Source organism: Coenobita brevimanus, chromosome 112, assembly GCF_032717465.1.
Source record: "Coenobita brevimanus isolate Jiangsu-jjx chromosome 112, ASM3271746v2, whole genome shotgun sequence".
Classification (NCBI taxonomy): domain Eukaryota; kingdom Metazoa; phylum Arthropoda; class Malacostraca; order Decapoda; family Coenobitidae; genus Coenobita; species Coenobita brevimanus.
The window spans coordinates 1,157,501-1,179,772 of record NC_137065.1 but is presented as its reverse complement, the minus strand read 5'-3'; the positions used below and the strand labels follow the sequence as shown (position 1 = coordinate 1,179,772).

The 22,272-nt window shown below is 45.7% G+C and overlaps 2 protein-coding genes across 2 annotated transcripts in view; both read left to right on the top strand.

Annotated features, from left to right (window-relative positions):
• Positions 1–4,208: 4,208 nt before the first annotated feature.
• LOC145418043 (uncharacterized) lies at positions 4,209–11,606 on the top strand. Its single transcript, XM_080286576.1, has 5 exons — positions 4,209–4,222; positions 6,391–6,524; positions 6,942–7,141; positions 9,231–9,339; positions 11,488–11,606. The coding sequence occupies exons 1-5, from the start codon at positions 4,209–4,211 to the stop codon at positions 11,604–11,606; spliced, it is 576 nt and encodes a 191-aa protein (XP_080142702.1).
• A 6,521-nt stretch (positions 11,607–18,127) lies between these two features.
• LOC145418041 (uncharacterized) overlaps positions 18,128–22,272 on the top strand; it is a 5,358-nt gene continuing 1,213 nt past the window's right edge. The window contains exons 1-3 of the mRNA XM_080286575.1: positions 18,128–18,292; positions 19,358–19,477; positions 21,581–21,774. Coding sequence (XP_080142701.1) covers positions 18,128–18,292; positions 19,358–19,477; positions 21,581–21,774 — 479 coding nt within the window. The remainder of the gene's footprint in view (positions 18,293–19,357; positions 19,478–21,580; positions 21,775–22,272) is intronic.

Here is a 22,272-nt window from a genome sequence, read left to right as displayed (position 1 = left end):
ACCACTACCACCACCGCCACTACAATTACTTTCACTACCACCAATACCTACTGCTACTGTTAACACCATCACCACCTCCATTACCACCACCACCACCACCACCACTACCACACCTTTCAATCATATAATCTACTCCTTTGCATGGCCTTCCTAACACCTCTACCTCATCAGTTTATCTATACGCCATTCACCATAACTTGACCCAGATTTTCGTCCTTTAGTAGCTTATTTACCTCTCTCTCTCTCTCTCTCTCTCTCTCTCTCTCTCTCTCGCACATTTTCTCTTTTTCTCTATTTTCCTTTCTCTCTCTCTCTCTCTCTCTCTCTCTCTCTCTCTCTCTCTCTCTCTCTCTCTCTCTCTCTCACTCTTTCTCGCAACTCAGTGGCAGAGAAAGACAATATCACGGCTCTTCATCCTTCCCATAGCACTTCTTCGTGACTAGCACAATATTCTGATGTTAGGATATTCTTACACCTCAGCATTAAAGGAAATGATGGTAAATTTAGGCCAAGACAAAGTGAAAAGCGTATATTGCCTTCCTGTGTGTGTGTGAGAGAGAGAGAGAGAGAGAGAGAGAGAGAGAGAGAGAGAGAGAGAGAGCAATTTTTCCTACATGTCCGGACAGTGCAGCAAATATATTTTCTCCCTGTCTCGTCCGCTGATCCCCCCCCCTCTCTCTCTTTCTCTCTCTCTCTCTCCTATTTCCAATTTTACCTGTTCACATTTTCTCGTGTACTTCTTATTCCTACTGCTCCCCCTCCTCTCTCTCTCTCTCTCTATTTCCAATTTTACCTGTTCAAATTTTCTTACGTCTTATTCCTACTGCTCCCCCTCCTCCCTCTCTCTCTCTCTCTCTCTCTCTCTCTCTCTTATCCCAGCCTGATCCTTGGCTCACACAGCAGAATGGTGCGTGCCAGGGCAATCTCACCTCGCCTCCAGTCTACCTCCATTTTTTGCTCTCTCTCTCTCTCTCTCTCTCTCTCTCTCTCTCTCTCTCTCTCTCTCACGCCACGCTAAAGCCCTGATTCCTTCCCTCTTCTATCCTCCCTTTCTTCCCTATCTCAATCTCGTCTTTCTCTCCCTTCCTATCCCTTTACACTCCCTATTTCTCTCATTATTCTCTCTTCCATCCTTCATACCTCTCTCTCTCTCTCTCTCTCTCTCTCTCCATACCCAGTTCTATCTATCTTTTACCTCTGTCTATCTAATCTTTCCCCTTTCTGCTCTCGTATCTACTCCTTCATATTCCCACCCCATTCCTGTCCATTCCCACCCCATTCCTGTCCATTCCCACCCCATTCCTGTCCATTCCCACCCCATTCCTGTCCATTCCCACTCCATTCCTGTCCATTCCCACTCCATTCCTGTCCATTCCCACTCCATTCCTGTCCATTCCCACCCCATTCCTGTCCATTCCCACCTCATTCCCTTCCCATTCCTGTCCATTCTCACCCCATTCCTGTCCATTCCCACCCCATTCCTGTCCCATTCCCACCCCATTCCTGTCCATTCCCACCTCATTCCCTTCCATGCCTATCCCATTCCCGTCCTATTTCACCCCATTCCCGTCTATTCTCATCCAATTCCCCTCTATTCCCATCCCATTCCTGTCAATTCCCACCCCAATCCCGTCCATTTCTCATCCCATTCCTGTCCATTCCCATCCCATTTCCCTCTATTCCCACCCCATTCCTGTCCATTCCTATCCCATTCCTGTCTCATTCACATATTCCTATCCATTCCCACCCCATTCCCACTCCTTTCCTGTCCATTCCCACCTCATTCCCTTCCCATTCCTGTCCATTCTCACCCCATTCCTGTCAATTCCCACTCCAATCCCACCCCAAAGCCGTCCATTCTCATCCCATTCCTGTCCATTCCCATCCCATTTCCACCCCATTCCCGTCCATTCCCAACCCTTTCCCGCCCACTCCCACCCACCCCAGCCTCCCCGCCTGTCACCTCCATACGAAGCAACGGACAATAATAATAATGTCTTTTTTCTCACCTACGAAGCCTGTCATCCACACGTCTCTCTCTCTCTCTCTCTCTCTCTCTCTCTCTCTCTCTCTCTCTCTCTCTCTCTCTCTCACTAACACATGCACCCACTTCAAATCATCACCCACCCACCACTCCAACTTCATCACCCACTCCCTCATTCATCCACCCCCACACCCACTTCAACCCACCACCCACCCATCCCATCATCCACTGCTATTCATCATCCACCACTCCACACCCGCTCATCCACCCCTACACCCACTTCTACCCGTCCCACCCACTTATCCACTCACCCCTACATTCACCCCTATCCACCCACATCCTGATTACCTCACCCGCCAACCCATTCCTATACCCACACACTTTTACCTCACCCATCCACTCACCAACTCCACCCCCACCCCGATCCCACCCCCATTCACTCCACACCCAACCATCCATTCCTACACCCACTTTTACCCTACCCATCCACCCACCAACTCCACCCCCACCCATTCCCCACCACACCTCCACTCACTTCACACCTACCCACCCATTTCTGCACCCACTTTCACCCTACCCATCCACCACTCCACACCCCCTGCACAAACCCATCCACCCACCTATCCACTCACCCATAGATGAACTCCCACCCACAGACACCCACCCTGACTATCTCCATACCCATTCCCGCCCCACCCCCACCCACCCCACCCTCTCCACAACCATTACGTCTTAATTAGGCCACCTGGATATACAAAGCCAGATCTGCCCCCCCCCCCGCCACTCACATCCCTACCTGCTGCGGCCCCCCTCTATCACACACACACACACACACACAATTTCTCTCTCTCTCTCTCTCTCTCTCTCTCTCTCACACACACACACACACACACAATTTCTCTCTCTCTCTCTCTCTCTCTCTCTCACACACACACACACACACACACACACAATATAGGTAGACAGATAGATATATATACTTGATCACCTATCTATATGCCTCTGCCCGTATCTTACTTATTTACATTTATCCATCTATCTACCTATCTATATCACTATCTGGCTTTCATTCCATCTGCCTGTGTCTACATCTATTAGCAAGTATATCTATCTTATCTATCTATTTATCTATCCACTTCGTCGAAAAAAGTCCCAGAGCTAATTAAAATAGTGAAGTCCTCGGTCTGAAGTACTGGGAATGTGTGTGTGTGTGTGTGTGTGTGTGTGTGTGTGTGTGTGTGTGTGTGTGTGTGTGTGTGTGTGACAGAGAGAGAGAGAGAGAGAGAGAGAGAGAGAGAGATCCCATACACACTCCCCACTGACCTAATTACTGCTATCATCCAGGTCACCGGGGGTCATTAACAAACCACATAACGACCTCATTAACCCATTCACCCCGATGACGCTGATTTTATTATTATTATTATTATTATTATTATTATTATTATTATTATTTTTATTTCTTATTCTTGTATATATTTATTTTTTTTTGTTTCTTCACCTGATAATTTGAGAGAGAGAGAGAGAGAGAGAGAGAGAGAGAGAGAGAGAGAGAGAGAGAGTGGAAAGGGGGAAGGAGGGAGAGTGGAGGGATGGAAGGTGGGGGAGAGAGAGTGGAGGGAGAGAGAGTGGAGGGAGGGAAGGAGGGGGAGTGGAGGGAGGGAAGGAGGGGGAGTGGAGGGAGGGAAGGAGTGGGAGTGGAGGGAGGGAAGGTGGGGGAGTGGAGGGAGGAAAGTAGGGAGAGAGAGTGGAGGGAGGGAAGGAGGGAGAGAGAGTGGAGGGAGGGAAGGAGAGAAAGGAGGGAGGGAAGGACGGAGAGAGAGTGGAGGGAAGGAGGGAGAGTGGAGGGAGGGAAGTAGGAAAAGACACCGTTACCTTGATAAGACTGGAAGGAAGATGTCTTAGATAGGAGATAGGGAGCGTAATTTCTCTCTCTCTCTCTCTCTCTCTCTCTCTCTCTCCACCCACCACCAACAACAACAACAACAACATGCAGATGACAATTATTTTCCAAACCTCATTTACTATTATTATTACTATTATTATTATCATTATTATGCATCCACTGAAGTAGGCCTACGTGAGACAGGCTACAAAAGGACGATAATCTGGGCCAGGGCAATAATAATAATAATAATAATAACAGTGTACGGAAGAAATCTAACGGTACTGCGCAAATTAGGGGAAAGCGCAAGCCATCCCGTCTACGATAACAGCGCCCTTAATGACCCAACGGGGGTATATATGGAGAGACCCCAACTACCTCCCTCACTCCCTCAGCTGTCACGCAAGCATCACGAAATCAGGTGGTTTTCTCTCTAATACTCCTCAACAACTTCACATCACCCAAGTCTTCAGCGTAACCATCCACTCATATGATAATTCAAGAGATCAAGTGGAGTTTTGGGGGCTTAACTTTCCGTACACGGGATTTGACTCTACTATTCCTATTCAGTTTTGAATTTACACCACCAAATTCTTCACCATCTTCAGCTTAATCTGATCTAACCTAATCTGACCTCACCTCACCTAATCTAACCTAATCCGACCTCATCTGATCTAATTTAACCTCATCTGACCTCAACTCACCTAATCTGACCTCATCTAACCTAATCTGACCTCATCCAACCTAATCTGACCTAGCCTGACCTAATCTAACCTCAGCCAACCTAATCCCACTATACCCAAACTAACTATACAACCTAACCCAAACCAAACCTAATCAAACCTGACCTAACTTAAACTTCTATTTAGTTCACCACATTTCCCACCAAACTTCATCATTTCCATCTTCATCCCTCCAATCAAATAACTGTATCTAGAAAACGAACTGGCTTTCTCAGTGTTTACATCTCACACTTACGGGATCGGAGTGTCTGACCGTTATTATATGATTTTTGCGCGCCAGTCTGAAATTCCCGCCACCTATGTCTTCAGCAATTTCAACGCCAGCCATTGCTCCAAAACAGAACACACAAATATCGCTTTACAAATCAGAATATCAGATTATGGTGGGCGGAATTTGAACGAGCGCTTGGAGATCAAAGGCAGACATCGTTTTGTGTGTGTGGAGAAATCCGATTTATGATTTTCATTTTTTTTTCCTCGAGTGCTTTTGGAAGGTGTAAATAACAAACATTCAGTAAAATTAACATAAACATTAAGTCGATTTACGTGTCATTATTTTTTCGAGTGCTTTTGAAAGGTAAAATTAACATACATGCAGTAAAATTAACATAAACATTGAGCCGTGTAAGGAATATTTTAAAAGACTGAACTTTGAAAGGGCTGTTTATAAGAGTTAAAGACATACTTATAACACCATATCTTAATCACGAACCCATAATTTCTCTCAATTAATTTTTCGAGAGGTATTCTGAGTAATAAAAACTAATTATAAACCTATCAGCATAATCTAGGAAGCAAGAGGCGTTTTCAGGGCGTGTTGGATCCGGATTTACGGTTATTTATTTATTTACTAAACACTTTACTTCTTATATTGACAATTTTCGATGATAAAAATAACGAATAAAAACGTTCAGCCATCAGAATAATCTAGTAAACTCGAAAATCAATGGGAAGAAGCGTTTTTACAGTGAGTTGCATCCGGACTGCCAGATTAGCCGTAGAACCCAGTCTCTGATGCAGGATCAGCACAAACACTGCTCGGCTCTATAACAAGGAACAAGTGGTTTATTTCTGGCTACCCCTTACTGGATGCAGCGTCCGGCGAGATAGATAGATAGATAGATAGATAGATAGACAGTTAGGTAGGTAGACAGACTGACTGACTTAATGAATGACTGAATGATAAACAGACAGACAGACAGACAGATAGAAAGATACACAGATAGACAGATAGATAGATAGACAGATAGATAGAGACAGATAGACATAATTTTTGTTACCCTTCAAACTATTAATAAACTTAAAGGAGTGATCTCGTGCTTGAGAGAGAGAGAGAGAGAGAGAGAGAGAGAGAGAGAGAGAGAGAGACAGACAGACAGACAGAGACAGAGAGCAAATTTTAATCCTCAAATCATGACTCTTTATGAACACAATCCCTCACGACGTAGTAGTAGTAGTAGCAGTAGTAGTAGTAGGAAAGGTGATAGTGCTGATAGTTATAGCAGTGTAGTGGAGAATGAACAGTGTACTATCAAGACCTGCAATAATGTGGATAGTTTTAACAGTATTGACGAAAAGGAACAATCTACTACCCAGCACCGGAGTAGTGTCGATAGTTACAATAGTATCGTCATCAGAGAGGGGCGTACTATCCAGCAAAAGAACAGTATCGTGCAAAAAAAGCAATATGATATCAGTAAATGCAGTGACGTCAACAGCTGCAGTAGTATCGTAGAAAATGAGCAATGTGACATCAATAAATACAATAATATCAACAGATGCACTAGTATCGTAGATGAAAATGATCCCGGTGTGAGGAAAGGCAAGGGTATCGGAGAGAGGAAGCATTCGAGTATCAAGACACGCAGCAACGACGATAGCTACAGTTGTATCGCAGACCAGGAAGATGCCAGTGAAGAAAAACTCGAAATCACACAATCATCTTCACTCCCCGTACTTTCTAACTCATCACCATCACCATCATCACCTTCCTCACACTCTCTTCCTTCCAAAGTTCCATCATCATCACTTTCCTCCCCCTCTTTGACTTGCTACACACCAGAATCATCATCATCATCACTTTCGTCCCTCCCTTCCTACAACATCCCATCACCACATACATCCTTTTCTTTGCCTTCCCCATCACCCTCAAAATCATCACCTTCCTCCCCCACACAGCCTTCAACTAACCAACCATCATCATCATCATCCTACCTCGCCTCCTCCTCGTCCTCGCCCTCCTCCTCCTCATCATCATCATCATCATCATCATCATCATCATCCTACCTCTCGTCCCTTCCCCTGCCCTCCTCGCCTCTCTTCCTCTTAGTTTTGACGACGGTGGCGCCTCTAGCGGCCGCCTTCGTAACCTACACCTTCGTCTCGCTCCCTGACAACTCCATAGCCCTCGATCAAAATGGTTCCCTGGCCATTTTGCTCGTTCTGTTCAAGATTTTCGTGCTGGGAGTGTCTGGATACCTGCCACTCAACCTTAATGAGATCTTCGGGAAAATGCGCCGGAAAAGAGACGTCGATGAAAAGAATAAGGTAAGTTTGAACGAATATATTATAGTCTTACATAACTGCTTGGGTCATTTTTTCACACTATAAAATTCTGAGCTATATATGATTACAAAAACCTCTAGTAGCGAAGAGCATAGAAACCCAACCTGACCTAACCTAACCTGACCTAATCTAACTAAAACTGACCTGATATAACCACACCTAAATTGACGTGACCTACCCTACCCTAATCTAAAACAACCTAACTCAACTCAACCTAATCTAAACTGACCTAAACTAACCTTATCTGGCCTAAACTGACCTAAACTGACAACCTGACCTAAACTGACCTTATCTGACCTAAACTGACCTAACCAGACCTAAATTGACCTAACCTGACCTAACCTAAATTGACCTAACCAGACCTAAACTGACCTAATCTAAACATAACCCAACCCAACTTAACCTAATAGATTTAATTAACCAAACCTGACCAAACCACTTTCGCTGCGCATGCGAAGGGATCAAAATTCTCTCTCTCTCTCTCTCTCTCTCTCTCTCTCTCTCTCTCTCTCTCTCTCTCTCTCTCTCCATTACTTATCACACATTTCTCAGAAGCCTCTCATATTTTTTCCCAACTTCTCATATAGATCTTCAGTTTAATATGCCCTCCCTCTTTCATCTCTCTCTCTCTCTCTCTCTCTCTCTCTCTCTCTCTCTCTCTCTCTCCCTCTCTCTCTCTCTCTCTCTCTCTCTCTCTCCTTCACCTTCTAGGATTGCATTTTTTTTTTTTTACTTTGAGGTCAAGTTCTTAATATGGAGTTTTGTTTTTTTAATGTTTTAATGTTTCTATCTATCTATCTATTGCCAGATGCCTTAATCCCGTAAGGGGTGGCCACAAACAAATCGCCCCCCTGTCGTCCTGTCCCCCGCCATGTCACTGCCCTGCTCCCAGCTCACACTCCCCTCTCTCATGTCTCTACTGCCTGTATTTTTGCTTATACGGTACTATATGACCTTGTTGTTGCAGTGCCTTGTGGTTTATCTATCTATCTGTCTATCTATCTATCAATCTCTCTCTCTCTCTCCTCTATAAATATCAGGCATCTTTACATCTGGTATCTCTCAGGAGGGCAGGCTGTGTGTGTGTGGGGGGGGGGCAGAGAGAGAGAGAGAGAGAGAGAGAGAGAGAGTTAAAGTAGGGGTCCAGTTACGTAATCATTCTCTACTAAATCACTCCCATTGAGATTCCTTATTTTCTTTAATATACCTCATTTTCTGTCATCTGAGAGAGAGAGAGAGAGAGAGAGAGAGAGAGAGAGAGAGAGAGAGAGAGAGAGAGAGAGGAGAAAAATGGAACTGTAAGGGAAACTGAAGCAAAAAGAAATGGCTAGAAAGGCGGCAACAATATTTGGAACTGAGAGAGAGAGAGAGAGAGAGAGAGAGAGAGGAAGAAAGAACCAAAGGCCAACGTCCTCTAAATAAGCCCAATCGGCGTCACCTTCAACCGATCCAAACTGATGGGGGTTGATCATGGGTGGCGATGACGATAACGACGGTAATCCTATATGAAAATGAGGTAAAATCGCCCTTATTTGTGGCCATAGGTGCTGGTGGTGGCAGTGGTGACGCGTCGGGTGGAAATGGTGACGGGTTGGGTGGAAATGGTGACGGGTTGGGTGGAAATGGTGACGGGTTGGGTGGAAATGGTGACGCGTTGGGTGAAAATGATGACGGGTTGGGTGGAAATGGTGACGGGTCGGGTGGAAGCGGTGACGGGAAGGGTGGAAATTATCTGACCTAACCCGCCCATACCAGGAAACCTAACCTAAATTAACCTAACCTAACCCAACCCAAAACAAACCTAAAGAAATCTAACCTGCCCTGCCCTTCCCTACCCTACCCTACCTTACCTTACCCTACCCTACCCTTCCCTTCCCTTTCCTTCCCTACCCTACCCCACCCTGCCCTGCCTTGTCCTGCCCTGCCCTGCCCTGCCCTGCACTACCCTACCCTACTCTGCCTTACCCTACACTACCCTACCCTGCCCCGCCCCAACCTTATGTAACCTATTCTACTCTGACCTAATGTGACCTAACCCAACGTACGCTTCCAGGGGCTTGAATGGGACCTACCCTGCACGGTCAGAATCATTTGTGAGCTGGAGACGGCTGCCAGGACCGCCTCAGATGACCTACAGACCGACACAGACCAAGACCATTACGGTGGGTGGGAGAGGTGGTTGATCTTGGGTTATATATGGTCGTGTGGAGATAGATAGATGGATAGATAGACAGATAGATAGATAGGTAGATAGATAGATAGACCTACCGACCGACACAGACCAAGACCACTATGATGAGCAGAATGTGATATGTTTAGACCTTTCAGTTAGGGGTGGTTTGAGAGAGAGAGAGAGAGAGAGAGAGAGAGAGAGAGAGAGAGAGAGGTGGATATAGGATAGAGAAACGTGGATAGAGACGAGGATAGGCGGGGGGGGTGACTGAGGCAGAGAGTGTGAGGTTAGTGGGTCAAAGAAAAGGAGATAGATAGATGGATAGATAGACAGGTATTGATAGTTAGATACATAGATAGATAGATAGGTATAGACAGATAGATAGACAGGTGTAGATATCTAAAAAGTTGACGAACTGACAGACAGATAAAGACGTAAGAGACAGACAGACAGATTGAGAGAGAGAGAGAGAGAGAGAGAGAGAGAGAGAGAGAGAGAGAGAGAGAGAGAGAGAGAGAGATAATAAACAGACTGAGACATAATTAAGTTTTTCTTTGCCTGTCCTCTGAGCAATGGTCATTACCACAACCACATCACCACCACCACACCACAACCAATACATCACCACCACCACACCGCACCACCACAATAACCCCCCCCCTCACCCGTATATGTGCCACTGACCTCACTACCACAGGCCACTCACGTCCCTACTCATTGCCGTATACAGAACACAGCAGCTGTTTGCCTGTAATACACTCCTGCCTACCCCTATATATAACCATCCTGCCTACCCCTGTACTGTATCCTGCCTACCCCTATATATAACCATCATGCCTACCCCTGTACTGTATCCTGCCTACCCCTATATATAACCATCCTGCCTACCCCTGTACTGTATCCTGCCTACCCCTATATATAACCATCCTACCTACCCGTCACTGTATCCTGCCTATCCCTATAACTGTATCCTGTCTACCCCTATAACTGTATCCTGCCTACCCCTGTGTATCCTGCCTACCCCTACAGCTGTACCCTGCCTACCCCTGTACTGTATCCTGCCTACCCCTATAACTGTATCCTGCCTACCCCTGTGTACCCTGCCTAACCCTGTAACTGTACCCTGCCTACCCCTATAACTGTATCCTGCCTATCCCTGTACTGTATCCTCCCTACCCCTGTACTGTATCCTGCCTACCCCTGTAACTATCCTGCCTACCCCTGTAGCTATCCTGCCTACCCCTAAAACTGTATCCTGCCTACACCTGTACTGTATCCTGCCTACCCCTATAACCATCCTACCTACCCCTGTCACTATACTCCTTTCACCTTAACTTGGCCCAGATTTTCGTCCTTTTGCAGCTTATTTCACGTAGCTCAGTGGCAGAAAGACAATGCTACGGCTCTACATATTTTCCACAGCACTTCTTCGTGACTAGCATCGTTTTCCAGAGTTTAATCTATTGTTACATGTCAGCATTCAAGATGGAGAGATGGCAATTTTAGGCCAAGTTAGAGTGAAAAGAGTATTACATTCTCTCTCTCTCTCTCTCTCTCTCTCAGCATCAATAACATACAAAAGGATATAAACGTGTAATGTGCAAAATAATTCGCTAACGTAGAGGTGCTGCGGAATCCTCTCTCTCTCTCTCTCTCTCTCAGCCGTGTATCGGGACCTAAGGGTGTGACTCGACTCAGTAAATACGAGAGAGAGAGAGAGAGAGAGAGAGAGAGAGAGAGAGAGAGAGCATAAAAAGTTAAAATCATGGTAATATTTTCAACACTGCTTCCTACTCTTCATATTTCTCTCTCTCTCTCTCTCTCTCTCTCAATCAATCAACAACTCAATTCATTATCTATCCATCAATCTATTTACCCATCTGCCTATCTATCTATCTATCCATCCATCCGTCCATCTATCTATCATATCTATCAATCTATGCAATGTATATCTATCTATCCATCTATCCACCCATCCACTAATCTACCCATCCTTCCGTCCATCTATCTATCTATATCTATCTATTTGTCCATCCATCCATCTATCCATCCATTTACGTATATCTTTATGCCTACCAACCTACCTACCTATCTATCTATCTATCTATTTATCCATCTATCTATCTATCTATCTCAGGCGGGGTGGACGGGCGAGGGCAGACAATCGGCGACGGGGATCGAGTGGCGGGAACGCTGCTGGATTTAGACCGCATTGCCGATTTTCACGACGAAGCTGTCCGGCAATTATTTAAGTGAGTTCACCCTGGTTTTATCTATCTATTTATTTATCTATCTGTTATCTATTTTGTGTGTGTGTGTGTGTGTGTGTGTGTGTGTGTGTGTGTGTGTGTGTGTGTGTGTGTGTGTGTGTATCTCAACAAATCTCTATCTATCTATCTATCTATCTATTAACTGCTTCTGTGTATATCTATCAATTTATCTATCCATCTCCCAGCCTATCTGTATACGTATAATCTATCTATCTACCTACTTATCCGTATCTATCTATCTATCCATCTACCTATCTATCTATATCTATCTATCCATCCATCTACCTATTTATCTATGTCTATCTATCCATCCATCTATCTATTTATTTACCTATCCATCCATCTATCTATCTATCCATCTATCTATAAGCCTCCATATAAAGCCGAGTTCACGAGAATTAATCAATGAATTTCCACTCATAATTGTAATATGAGAGAGAGAGAGAGAGAGAGAGAGAGAGAGAGAGAGAGAGAGAGAGAGAGCTATTTCATCCAGTCAATTATCCATGAGAGAGACAGAGAGAGACAACATTATCACATTCTTCTTTCTTTCGCAGTCTTCTTCATGATTTTCTCTCCTTTCTCTCCCCGTCTCGCCCTTCCTTCCTTCCTTCCAGACACGGGGTAATAGTAATAGTAATAGATCACAAGGTCCTGGCTGTAATAGTAATTGTAATAGTAATAGAAGGCAAAGTAATAGATAACTGTCTATTACCTTCCCATTACAGACACTTCTTTCATACCGTTTACCCTAATCAATCAAACCAGCCTTCTCACCTTGGTTACCTGTTGGCTGCTCTCCAAGCTGCAGGTACACCACAGGAGACCGTGCAGAATGGAGAGTGGTCAACAGGCCATCAGGTGATCCAGACACACTTGTGCATTCAGTGCAACAGCCTCCCCACGATAACGAAAATAACAACCACTTTCAATTTAATTAATATCGTTATCATAAATAATATATTAATAGTAATAGTAATATCAATAGTGACCAAGTAACAGTAATAGTAATAGATGACCACTAAAGTAATTATAATAGTAATATAATACAGCAATTGAAATTAACCAATAGTAGTAGTAACAGAAGCCCAGTAATAGATCCCATGTCTGCTTCCCTCCGTCTTCCTTCCTTCTTTCCCTCTTCCTTCCTTCCTTCCTTCTCAGAAACTATGTGTAAAGAGAGATTGGAGGAGAGGGATGTGAAAAATTGCTAGTCTAAGAAACAAGCCGTGTGTGTGTGTGTGTGTGTGTGTGTGTGTGTGTGTGTGTGTGTGTGTGTGTGTGTGTGTGTGTGTGTGTGTGTGTGTGTGTGTGTGTGTGTGTGTGTGTGTGTGTGTGTGTGTGTGTGTGTGTGTGTGTGTGTGTGTGTGTGTGTGTGTGTGTGTGTGTGTGTGTGTGTGTGTGTGTGTGTGTGTGTGTGTGTGTGTGTGTGTGTGTGTGTGTGTGTGTGTGTGTGTGTGTGTGTGTGTGTGTGTGTGTGTGTGTGTGTGTGTGTGTGTGTGTGTGTGTGTGTGTGTGTGTGTGTGTGTGTGTGTGTGTGTGTGTGTGTGTGTGTGTGTGTGTGTGTGTGTGTGTGTGTGTGTGTGTGTGTGTGTGTGTGTGTGTGTGTGTGTGTGTGTGTGTGTGTGTGTGTGTGTGTGTGTGTGTGTGTGTGTGTGTGTGTGTGTGTGTGTGTGTGTGTGTGTGTGTGTGTGTGTGTGTGTGTGTGTGTGTGTGTGTGTGTGTGTGTGTGTGTGTGTGTGTGTGTGTGTGTGTGTGTGTGTGTGTAGAAGAATGGTGAATGTGTATCATCATCATCATCACCATCAACCACCACCACCACCATCTTCATCATTATCACCACCATAATCATCATCCCCACCATCACCACCACCCACCATCAATCACCAACATCACCACTACCATCATTATCACCACCATCATCACCATCATCATCATCATCATCATCATCACCCCGACCATCACCTCTCCAACCAGCACTACCACCATCATCATCATCACCACCACTACCACCATCACCATCATCATCACCATCATCATCATCATCTCCCTTTCCCAGCACCAACAGGCACCACAAACCACATACAGGAGACGAAGAAGACGCAGCCCCAGACCTCCTCTCCCAGCCCCACGCCCGCCACGCCCTCTCCATCCTGGCCGGACTGACTCACGAGGGAGGCTGTGAATTTGCCTACCAACACTGTCCCGGCCTCTTGACCCCCCTGAGGGCGCTGGGGGTGTTGTTTGGGGAGATGGGGGTAGGGGTGAGGGGGGAGGATATCCTGGGGAGTACTGGGGTGTTATATAATCCGCCTAAACCCACTCATCCGTCAGGCGAAGGCGGGAAATTCGAAGGACTGGGTTACAGGAATATGACTGTGTGGAAATAGACGCAGTATGAAGTCCCCTAGTTCGTATTTTCCCTAAACACCCCTTCCCTAGCGATTTATTCTTGGTATGGCTAATTAATATATTTTCCCTAAACATCTCTTCCTTAGCGATTTATTTTTGGTATGGCTAATTAATATATTATCCCTAAACACCTCTTCCTTAGCGATTTATTTTTGGTATGGCTAATTAATATATTATCCCTAAACACCTCTTCTTTAGCGATTTATTCTTGGTATGGCTAATTAATATATTATCCCTAAACACCTCTTTCTTAGCGATTTATTCTTGGTATGGCTAATTAATATATTTTCCCTAAACACCTCTTCCCTAGCGATTTATTCTTGGTATGGCTAATCCATATATTTTCCCTCAACACCTCTTCCCTAGCGATTTATTCTTGGTATGGCTAATTAATATATTTTTCCTAAACACCTCTTCTTTAGCGATTTATTCTTGGTATGGCAACTTAATATATTTTCTGTAAACACCTTTTCTTTAGCGATTTATTTTTGGTATGGCAAATTAATATATTTCCCTAAACACCTCTTCATTAGCGATTTATTCTTGGTATGGATAATTAATATTCTCAAAGGACCGGAAATCGATCTGACGAGAACAGAAGTCGACCTGACGAGACCGGAATCGACCTGACGAGACCGGAAATCGACCTAACGAGACCGGAAATCGACACGAGACCGGAAATCGACCAGACGAGACCGGAAATCGACCTGACGAGACCGGAAAGCAACCTGACGAGACCGGAAATCGACCTAACGTGACCGAAAATCGACCTAACGTGACCGAAAATCGACCTGACGAGACTGCAAATCGACTGAACGAGACCAGAACTGACCTGACGAGACCGGAAATCGACCTGGCGAGACCGGAAATCGACCTGACGAGACCAGAATCGACCTCACTTGACCTGTACTGTGGCGTAATTAAATTTAGCTAATTTTAAGTTAATTAAGCTTAGGTAAACAGCTTCATTTTCTCTCTCTCTCTCTCTCTCTCTCTCTCTCTCTCTCTCTCTCTCTCTCTCTCTCCGTGTCTTCCCTTTTCCATACACTCTTCCTGCTCCACCCGCTGCATTCAGTTTAATACTAATACTAATAATAATAATAATAATAATAATAACTAACATTACTACTACTACTACTACTACTAATAATAATAATAATAATAATAATATTAATAATAACTAAAAATAATAATAATAATAATAATAATAATAATAACTCAACATTAATAATAATAATAATAATAATAATAATAATAATAATAATAATAATAATACAGTAACAATAATAATAATATCAATACTTTATTCACTAGTACACTAAAATTAGTTATGTTCTAATTTGACTTGCGATATTTAACTTTCAATTGACTTCCCTCAGTTATTCCTATATTTATTCTTGTGTATTTTATTGTAATTCAAAGCCTATCAGTTTAACATCATTTCACTTACTAATTATATTTCTTGTGTGTTGCGAGGACGGCTCTCAGTGATACAAATGTCTATCCTTCAAGTATTACAAATTCTTGTGTGTTGCGAGGACGGCTGTCAGTGTTACAAATGTTTATCTTAATTTCCCAATGGACGATTTCTTGTGTGTTGCAAGGACGGCTGTCAGTGTTACCAATGTCTATGCTTATTTATTGCTTTCTTGTGTGTTGCGAGGACGGCTGTCAGTGTTACAAACGTCTATCTTTCACATATTAATTTCTTTGCCACACCCACGACCACACCAGCAGACTAAGCCAGAGTTTTCAGTAGGGCGCTATTTCGGACCAGCCAATATATTTAATTAATGTTTTATAATTAGACCTAACTATATAATTAACCTTATTCTGTATTTATAATTATTGTACTGTATTCTAACTTACCATTATGTAATTTAGTGAATGTAATAAAACCCAACATGCGATTCTTTTTTCATTACCTCAGTAAATAAAACAAACTGATGACTCTGCTAATTATCTCAATTAAATTAAATAAAATAAAAGAATTTTATATTGTAATAGGGAAAATAAATCACTAAGAAGGTGGTGTTAGGGGTCCTGCAGGTCATCCACGTGTCCATATATCCCTACTTCCCGGTAATACATTTTTTTCATCATCCGGCGCCATGATTCTCTCTCTCTCTCTCTCTCTCTCTCTCTCTCTCTCTCTCTCTCTCTCTCTCTCTCTCTCTCTCTCTCTCTCTCTCTCTCTCTCTCTCCACACAATGTAATAAACGGCATCACGTTCATTGGGAAATCCTCTAAGTACGGTAAAATTCAGCATTATTTATCTATCTACCTATCTATCTATCTATCTATCTGTCTGTCTGTCTATCTATTTATCAACCTACCCACCTATCGTTCTATCTATCAATACCTATCTCTCTGTCTATTTATCTATCAATTAACCTACCTACCTACCTAACTATTCATCAGTTTGTTCATCTGTCTGTATCTATCTATCTATCTATCTATCTATCACATCTTCCATCTACCTATCAACCATGTTTCTATACTGACTGATCAACTGAGAGACAGATAGACAGAGATAGATAGATAGATAGATAGACATACAGGCAGATAGACAGACAGATACAGGCAGATAGATAGAGACATGGATGGATGGATAGATAGATAGGCAGATAGATGAATGGACAGATATACAGATAGATAGACAGATGGATGAATAGATAGATAGGCAGTTAGATAGATGGGTAGGCTAGGTAGGCAGACTGGCAGACGGAGAGACGTAATCAAGAGAATTGCAAAAATCTCAGCATGAGACTGTGTGTGTGTGTGTGTGTGTGTGTGTGTGTGTGTGTGTGTGTGTGTGTGTGTGTGTGTGTGTGTGTGTGTGTGTGTGTGTGTGTGTGGCTTTTTTTATGGTAATGATTTGCTGAGAGAGAGAGAGAGAGAGAGAGAAAAGGGGGGCAGAGTAGGCAAAGGGATAAGGCAGAGGGACAGTGGTTAGGTAGGCAGGGGTGTGGTAGGGTGTGTGTGGTAGGGGGGGTGAGGCAGAGTGGGAGACGCAGGGGTATGAGGCAGGAGGGTGAGGTAGAGGGGGTTAGGCAGGAGGGATAGGTAGGGGGTGAGGCATAGGGAGGTGAGGCAGGGAGGTGTGAGGTAGGGGGGTAGTCAGGGGGGTGAGGCAGGGAGGTGTGAGGAAGGGGGGGTAGTCAGGGGGGTGAGGTAAGGTAAGGAGGGGTGAGATAGGGGATGAGGCGGGGGGGTGAGGTAGGGGATAGGGCAGGGGGGTGAGGCAGGAAGGGGTTAGGCAAGGTAGGCAGCTTACACCTGTTCAGTCTTTAGTTACACCTTGAAGGGTAAACACCTGAGTGGCAACGTTCAAGTGAGTGGGGAGTGGGAGAGTGGAGTGGGGGGGTGAGTTGGGAGTTGGGTAGTAGAGTGGTAGTGGGGAGTGAGTGGTGAGTTGAGTAGTTCAGTGGAGTGGGGAGTGAGAGGGGAGTTGGGTAGTGGAGTGGCTGTGGGGAGTGAGAGAGGATTTGGGTAGTAGAGTGGTGGTGGGGAGTTGGAGAGTGGAATACGGAAGAGTAGAGTGGAGGAGTGAGTGGGGTGGGGAGTGGGCAGAAGTTAGGAATGGAGTGGACCTGTGTGTGGACTGAGATGATGAGTGGGAAATGAATGAGGGGAATGTGGGAAATGAGGCCAAGACAGGTAATGAGTGGGGAATGAAGAGAGTGGAGAGTGGAGTGGGGCTGAGGGCTGAGTAAAGATGAATGGGGAGGACAAAGATGATATAAACTGTAACAGGATGCAGTCAGTGGCGGCCGAGTGAAGCCCACGTTTATGCCTGATTCTTCGCTAGATATTTGGAACCCTCTACAGGTGATACCGTTGGATGGAATGAGCTAAAATTTCGCACGTACATGGCCAGTATGTTAGAGAAGGTGCATGTCAAGTTTGGTGTCTGTACGTGTGTCGGGGACTGCGTGACGGGTAGTATTGTTTACTCATCAATATTATAACTCTCTTTCTTTCAGCACGCGATGCACAAGGGGGCGTCCTGTTCTATACTATCATACATTAGATAGTGCATTCTCCCACATAGGACTCTGTGATCTAACTCTCTTTCTCTCTCTCTCTCACAGGATGAAGGTGCCAAGCGTGTGTTGGGGGTGGGTGTGCGTGGGCGTGGTGGGCGTCCTGCTACCCATCGTTTCGTCCCTCGTCACCTACACGTTCGTCAGCATGGGCAGTGAAGCGCTCTCGCTGGACGAAACGGGAGCGCTGATTTTAATGCTAACCATGATAAAGGTAAAGATGGGGTGGCCTGGGGAGAAGGGTGGGGTGGAGATGGGTAAGGCTAAGGCAGGAGGGGTGAGGAAGGGTGAGGTGGAGGTGGGTAAGGCCAGAAGAGGAGGGGTGGGGAGGGGTGCAAGAAAAAGGTGAGTATGGGGTGGCCTGGGGAGAGGGATGGGGTGGAGGTGGGTAAGGCTAAGGCAGGAGGGGTGAGGAAGGGCGGGGTGGAGGTGGGTAAGGCCAGAAGAGGAGGGGTGGGGAAGGGTGCAAGAAAAAGGTGAGTATGGGGTGGCCTGGGGAGAACGGTGGGGTGGTGGGTAAGGCCAGAGCAGGAGGGGTGGGGAGGGGTGAAGTTAGGTAATGTTGGGGCAAGAGGGGTCAGGTGAGGGGAGGGGTGACGGGAGGTTACATACATATATATTAAATTCTATACAAACAAGTAGTACTGATAAGTGTGTTACGAACTTTAAGATCATATCCTTGGAGTAATTTTAAGAATGCAATAAAATACGCCCACATATTATCCGTTTGGGAGTTAAAATAATTCTTCCCCCCCCCCTCTCTCTCTCTCCTTTTTTTTATTTACACTTTTCTCATCTTAAAATTTTACTTTTTCTCTTCTTCAAATTGTTATTCCCCCCCCCCTCTCTCTCTCTCTCTACCTAAATTAATTCTTGATGGCTGGTGTCACCCTTTCCTCCTTCCCTTTCCTTACTTTCTCACTTTTTCTATGTCGGTATCTTTATCTATATCTATCTATCTATACCTACCTACCTGTCTACCTACTTAAATACCTGCATGCCTACCTACCTCCCAAGTATTCAATCTACCTATACGTACCTACTGACCTACCGACCCGCATACCCCTCGATCCCCCTCTCTCCATCCGTCTATCCATCTATCTATCTATTTATCCATCTGTCTCACCTCTCTCCCTCTCTCTCCATCCATTTATCCATCCATCTGTCTCACCTCCCGCCCTTTCTCCATCCATCTATCTATCCATCTGTCTCACCTCTCTCCCTCTCTCTCCATCCATCTATCTATTTATCCATCTGTCTCACCTCTCTCTCCCCACAGCTGGTCCTGCTATCCACCCAGGGCATCTTCCCCATCGACATGAACGAAGTCTTTTACAACCTCATAACCAAAGGAAAGAGGTCCATCCGTGAGAGACACAGCAACGCCTCTCTCTACCAGGTGAGTGAGTGAGGGAGGGAGTGAGGGAGGGAAGGAGTGAGGGAGGAAGGGAGGGAGGGAAGGAGGGAGGGAGGGAAGGAGGGAGGGAGTGAATGAGTGAGTGAGTGAGGGAAGTGGGAATTGATTGATTGATTGATTGAGTGAGTGAGTGAGTGAGTGAGGGAGGGAGGGAGTGACAAAAAATGGCCCATCTAAATCTTCAAGCACCTACAATAGAAAAAATAATATACATTTCGAGGTGAGTTAGTGAATGACAAAACTTGAGAGAGAGAGAGAGAGAGAGAGAGAGAGAGAGAGAGAGTCACCCGGGGAGGAACGTAATAAAATTCTTCCGGTTTGGAATATTCAAGTTTATTGTTATGCTGATGAAAAGGAAGGAAGGGAAGGAGGGAAGGAAGGAAAGAAGGAGGGAAGAAAGGAAGGAAGGAAGGGAGGAAGGCAGGAAGGAAGGAAGGCAGGAAGGTAGGCAGGACGTAAGGAAGGAAGGATGGATGGATGGATGGATGGATGGATGGAAGGAAGGAAGGCAGGATGTAAGGCAGGATGGATGGATGGATGGATGGATGGATGGATGGAAGGAAGGAAGGATGGAAGGAAGGAAGGAAGGATGGAAAGAAAGGAAAGAAGGAAGGAAGGAAGGATAGATGGATGGATGTAAGGAAGGAAGGCAGGATGTAAGGAAGGAAGGAAGGATGGATGGATGGATGGATGGATGGAAGGAAGGCAGGATGGATGGATGGATGGATGGATGGATGGAAGGAAAGAAGGAAGGAGGAAGGAAGGATTGATGGATGGATGGATGGATGGATGGATGGATGGAAGGAAGGAAGGAGGGAGGGAGGGAGGGAGAGATGGAAGGAAGGAAGGAAGGAAGAGTTAGGAAGTTATAAGGAATGAAAGACGTTTGGTGATAGGACCAATAGGAAGAGCCAAAAAGGAAGGAAGAAGTGAAAAATATTATTCTATGAGCGAGCAGAGAGAGAGAGAGAGAGAGAGAGAGAGAGAGAGAGAGAGAGAGAGAGAGAGAGAGAGAGAGAGAGAGAGAGAGAGAGAGAGAGAGAGAGAGAGAGAGAGAGAGAGAGAGAGAGAGAGAGAGAGAGAGAGAGGAACCTGGAAAATTATAAAGAGTAAAGTTTAGAAGTGTGATAAGAGGAAGAGAGAGGTTAGGAAGAAGGAAGCGAAAAATATGATGCTACGATAAAATGAGGATCGGGGAGAGAGAGACGGGTGGGGAATATAAAGTGGAGGGGAGGGGAGGGAGGGGGAGGGGAGGGTGGGGGAGAGGGAGGGGAGGACAAAATAAGAGAAGGATAGGGAAGGGACAGATGTGGGTTAGGGGGACAGGAGGAGGGGTGGGGAAGAGTGAGGGGTATGAGAGGGGAGAAGATGTATGGACGGGGAGGGGAGAGGGAGGGGAATGAGAGGGAAGAGAAAGGGAACGGAGAGAGGAAGGAAAAGAGTAGGGGATAGGATGGGAGTGATGGGTGAAGGAGTGAGGGGAGGGAGGTAGGTAGGTAGGTAGGTAGGTAGGTAGGTAGGTAGGCAGGTAGGTAGGTAGGGAGACTTAGGGAAGGGAGGGGGGGAGAGATATGGTGGACGGTGACTGAATATAAAAAGACCTAAGATAGGGGACTGGGTCAGGAGTAGAGGGGGGGGGAGGGAGGGAGAAGGGAGAGAGAAAGAAGAGGAATCGAGGATGGAGGGGAGAGGGAGGGGGAAGAGGGAGAGAGAAGGGAGGGAGGGAGAGAGGAAGGAAGAAAGGGAAAGAGAGGGTGGATTCCAGAAGGGAGATCTCGTCTGCTTCAGTTCCTTTATGAGGTAGAATACAGTCTCTCTCTCTCTCTCTGTCTCTCTCTCTCCTATAATCCTTTCATTCCCCCTCCTTCCCTCACCTATTCCCTTTATCCTCCTCTTTGCCCTTCCTCCTCAACTCTCATGTTCCCCCCCCTCTCTCTCTCTGCCCACAAACCAACCAACCAAAAACCAAATCTATCTATCTATCTATCTCTATCTATCTATATCCATCCATATATCATCCTATCTGTATATCCGTCTGTCTATCTATCTATCTATCCATATATCTATCTATCATCCCTTCCACAGGTCCCGGAAGTGCAGCACACGCCCTGCCTCCGTCGGTTCCTGTGTGAGGTGGAGGTAGTGGCCCGCACCAGCGACAACTACCTGCCGAAGGAGCCCAGGCAGGTGAACGGCAGGATACTGGAGGAGGAGGTGGCCCCAGAGGAGGTGGATCCCATAGAGGAGATGCAGATTGAGGCGATAAGGGCGCTGTACAGGTAGGTGGGATGGGATGGGATGGGATGGGATGGGATGGAGTGGGATGGGATGGGATGGGATGGGATGGGATGGAGTGGGATGGGATGGGATGGGATGGGATGGGATGGAGTGGGGTGGGTTGGGATGGGATGGGATGGGATGGAGTGGAGTGGGGTGGGGTGGGGTGGGATGGGATGGAGTGGAGTGGGGTGGGGTGGGGTGGGGTGGGGTGGGGTGGGGTGGGGTGGGGTGGGATGGGATGGGATGGGGTGGGGTGGGATAGGATGGGATGGGATGGGATGGGATGGGTTTGGCTTGGTTGGGTTGGTTTGAGCGACAGGAAGCTAGGTTAGGTTAGGTCAGATGAGTTGAAATAGACTATGCTTGTGGAAAAGGAACTTAGGAAACAGTGAGGAGGGTGAGTGTAATGGAAGGGTGGGTGGAATGCAAGGCTGGGTGGAATGCAAGGCTGGGTGGAAAGGAAGGGTGGGTGGATTGGAAGGGTGGGTGGAATGGAA